The 3,630-nt window shown below is 34.6% G+C and overlaps 1 protein-coding gene across 1 annotated transcript; it reads left to right on the top strand.

Annotated features, from left to right (window-relative positions):
• Positions 1-1,844: 1,844 nt before the first annotated feature.
• On the top strand, positions 1,845-2,775 carry LOC100615556 (olfactory receptor 4C11). The gene is given in 2 exon segments (XM_009440397.3): positions 1,845-2,542; positions 2,544-2,775. Coding segments are annotated over 2 exon segments (930 nt in total).
• The last annotated feature ends 855 nt before the right edge of the window (positions 2,776-3,630 follow it).

Here is a 3,630-nt window from a genome sequence, read left to right as displayed (position 1 = left end):
CATGCGTGTGCATATAAACACACAGCTATCTGTATCTGCTTCATTCTTATTAATGTTTGCATAAAAATATCATCCTTGATTCATTAATGTCCCTTCTGATGGGCACTAAAGTTGTTTCCTATCTCTTGCTACCATCTAAAAAGGCAAAATGATTGTCCTTGTTTCTGTGAATGAGTGCGTCTATAGGAAATGGAATAACTGGATCAATATCTATATCCAGTTGTCATATAATAGATACTGAAGTCACTTTCTAGAAGGTTGCACCCACTGACATTCCCACCAAAAGTTTATAGGGTTGACGGTTTCCCACACCTTTGTCAAGACTATTTGTTAAGACATTTATCAAAAGGATTACTTTATTAACCAGATAGGTGAAAATTATCTAACTGGAATTTTAACTTGAAGGTATTTAACTGTGAATGAAATTGAGCATCTTTCCAGAGGCATAATCTTTATAATAAGGAGAACAGTCTCTTTTAAGATGGGTTATTTTTCCAGTGTCCATTTGTGTCATATTTTTCAGAAACTTATCTGTGAAATCAATTTACATTTTAAAAAGCTATGCTTTTGTCTGGCATATGTGTTGTAAATGTATTTTATCATATTGGCACTTCCCTTTTAATTTTTTACTGTGTTGCTATTTGGAATATATATGTGAAAAAGTATATGGAAAAATTTGTTCAATATTTGAAATATGCAAATAAATATTAATTCCCATTATATATTTAACTTCTCTTTCTTGAAGTCAGGATATGGGATTCACAAGAACATACAAACTAAAAATTCTATTGAAAGTTTCAGTCCTGACTTGGAGCGCATAGATCTCATTTTCTAAAATCACTGATGTTTACCTGTAAACCTGAAATTTGAAAGAATGTCCTGATTTATGTGTCAATTATTCTTCCACTTTTTTCCTCATTTTAGTCTCAGTGTCTACTTGTCTCTTAAGAAAACTTTATGAAAAACCAAGAAAAATAAGGAAAGATGGAAGAATTTAACTTTGGACAACACAGTATAACAAAGAGTACAAAGTTGAATAATAAAGGATGAATTTGGAACTGAAAAGAATTAGAAAATTTTCAGAGGTAAATTAAAAGGAAATAAAGATAGTCAAGGCAAGAGGTTAAAATAATTCTCATGTTGGACTGGAATGACTGACTTTTTGCTCATTGCAAAAATTTTATGTTTATTGTCTCTTTCTCTGTGTATGTGTGTGTGTGTGTGCACACACTCACCCACATACATGTAAATTTTATTAAGGAAGGTATTCTCAAGTATTTAAACAATCATCATTAGAATGATCAGTAGATTTACTAAGTAAATATATTATAATGGTACTGTCAGGTTCAAATAATGTGAAAGCCTATTGTAGTAAGTCATGTACATTTTCCTCTGTTACCACAACACAGTACAAAATATTTATTATTCTTGGCTATAAGCTAAAGGAACACATTCAGCTCAGAAGACACCTACTCATACCAAACCCCTAAATTAATGTTTACTTTGTTTGAAGAATCATTTGCTTTCAAGTTGTTTTTCTATTTCTGATTGTATTATTTTCATGTGTAATTTTGTCATGCCACTGCAGTCCAGCCTAGAGGACAGAGTGACATTCTGTTTCAAAAAAAGATAATAATAATAGTTTGGTAAATATATTGAATAGTTACTATGAATTCCGTTTTACTCAGAAAAAAATACAAAGAATTGTCAATAATAACCCATTGGAAAGTTGCAATTTCATTGCAAGAATATGTATTTGACCTCTAAATTTAGAATTTATTTCTTTTTTTTCCTTTGCAGATTAACTATTTCTAATCTGTGGTTTCTTCACATCAACTGAAACGATGCAGCAAAATAACAGTGTGACTGAATTCGCACTGTTAGGATTAACACAGGATCCCTTGAGGCAGAAAATAGTGTTTGTAATCTTCTTAATTTTCTATATGGGTACTGTGGTGGGGAATGTGCTCATTATTGTGACCATCAAGTCCAGCCGGACACTAGGAAGCCCCATGTACTTCTTCCTATTTTATTTGTCCTTTGCAGATTCTTGCTTTTCAACTTCCACAGCCCCTAGATTAATTGTGGATGCTCTCTCTGAAAAGAAAATTATATCCTACAATGAGTGCATGACACAAGTCTTTGCACTACATTTATTTGGCTGCATGGAGATCTTTGTCCTCATTCTCATGGCTGTTGATCACTATGTGGCCATCTGTAAGCCCTTGCGTTACCCAACCATCATGAGCCAGCAGGTCTGCATCATCCTGATTGTTCTTGCCTGGATAGGGTCTTTTATACACTCTACAGCCCAGATTATCCTGGCCTTAAGATTGCCTTTCTGTGGACCCTATTTGATTGATCATTATTGCTGTGATTTGCAGCCCTTGTTGAAACTTGCCTGCATGGACACTTACATGATCAACCTGCTGTTGGTGTCTAACAGTGGGGCAATTTGCTCAAGTAGTTTCATGATTTTGATAATTTCATATATTGTCATCTTGCATTCACTGAGAAACCACAGTACCAAAGGGAAGAAAAAGGCTCTCTGCTTGCACTTCTCACATAACTGTAGTCATCTTATTCTTTGGCCCATGTATATTCATATATACACGTCCCCTGACCACTTTCCCCATGGACAAGATGGTGGCAGTATTTTATACTATTGGAACACCCTTTCTCAATCCACTCATCTACACACTGAGGAATGCAGAAGTGAAAAATGCCATGAGAAAGTTATGGCATGGCAAAATTATTTCAGAAAACAAAGGATAAATTGAGGGCCTGACCTGATTACTTTTTCAGTCAAATAATGATTTAACAGAGTAAGTATAGATAGCAGACAGGAAAGTACCTGAATGCTGTGGGAATAATATATCATCGTATCTAAGTTTGTGGGTTCCTATGTTTTCTAGTTAACAGGAGTTGTGACTACCAAGACATTGTCTTTTGTGCCAGAACTAGGTAGAGTATAGATTAATTCAGGTGATTACCGACCAGTAGTCTTTTCTTTTCAGATTATCTTCCTTTCCAGCCATGCATTTTCTAAAGTGTAAGCCTGACTATCTCTATGCACTCTAATCTAATGCATCTGATTTTCTTACTTCTTTCCTGTGCTTTTGACCACAGACTGATAAACTCCCTGAAATCTTCAATTTGGCTCTTCCTTTTCCTAAGAGCTCAATTCTGCCATTGCTGGTTGTGAACTCTACATCACAACTCTGTCTACACTCTGGTTTAATAAAAAGAAAGACATTTATACAATCACAAGTGTTCAAATTTGTGAGCACCAACAAAGAAATGTCAAATTCCTTCCCTAATGCATTTGCAATAAGGTATCAAGCTTCCTGCTGAACACTTCTAGGGCAAAGGAACTAACTCAGTATATCAAGATGCCCATTTACATTTTATCACTACTTTGTATTTAAAAAGTTCTGTATTTTTGAGTCAGAGGCTAATATACTGGAGATACAACATATTTCCTGAGCCTGAAGTGCAGAAGTGTAGAACATGGTTGAAACCAAATATGGTATGATCTATTGTGTTTAAAGTTGGGTGATGTCAATGAAATAAATAAAATTATCACAGGAATTCAGAAAACACTCAGTACACTTGTCTCTAGTGGGTTCT

This window comes from Pan troglodytes, chromosome 9 (genome assembly GCF_028858775.2).
Source record: "Pan troglodytes isolate AG18354 chromosome 9, NHGRI_mPanTro3-v2.0_pri, whole genome shotgun sequence".
In the NCBI taxonomy this organism is placed as follows: domain Eukaryota; kingdom Metazoa; phylum Chordata; class Mammalia; order Primates; family Hominidae; genus Pan; species Pan troglodytes.
The sequence above is the reverse complement of the archived record's forward strand: the minus strand, read 5'-3'. Positions and strand labels throughout refer to the sequence as shown.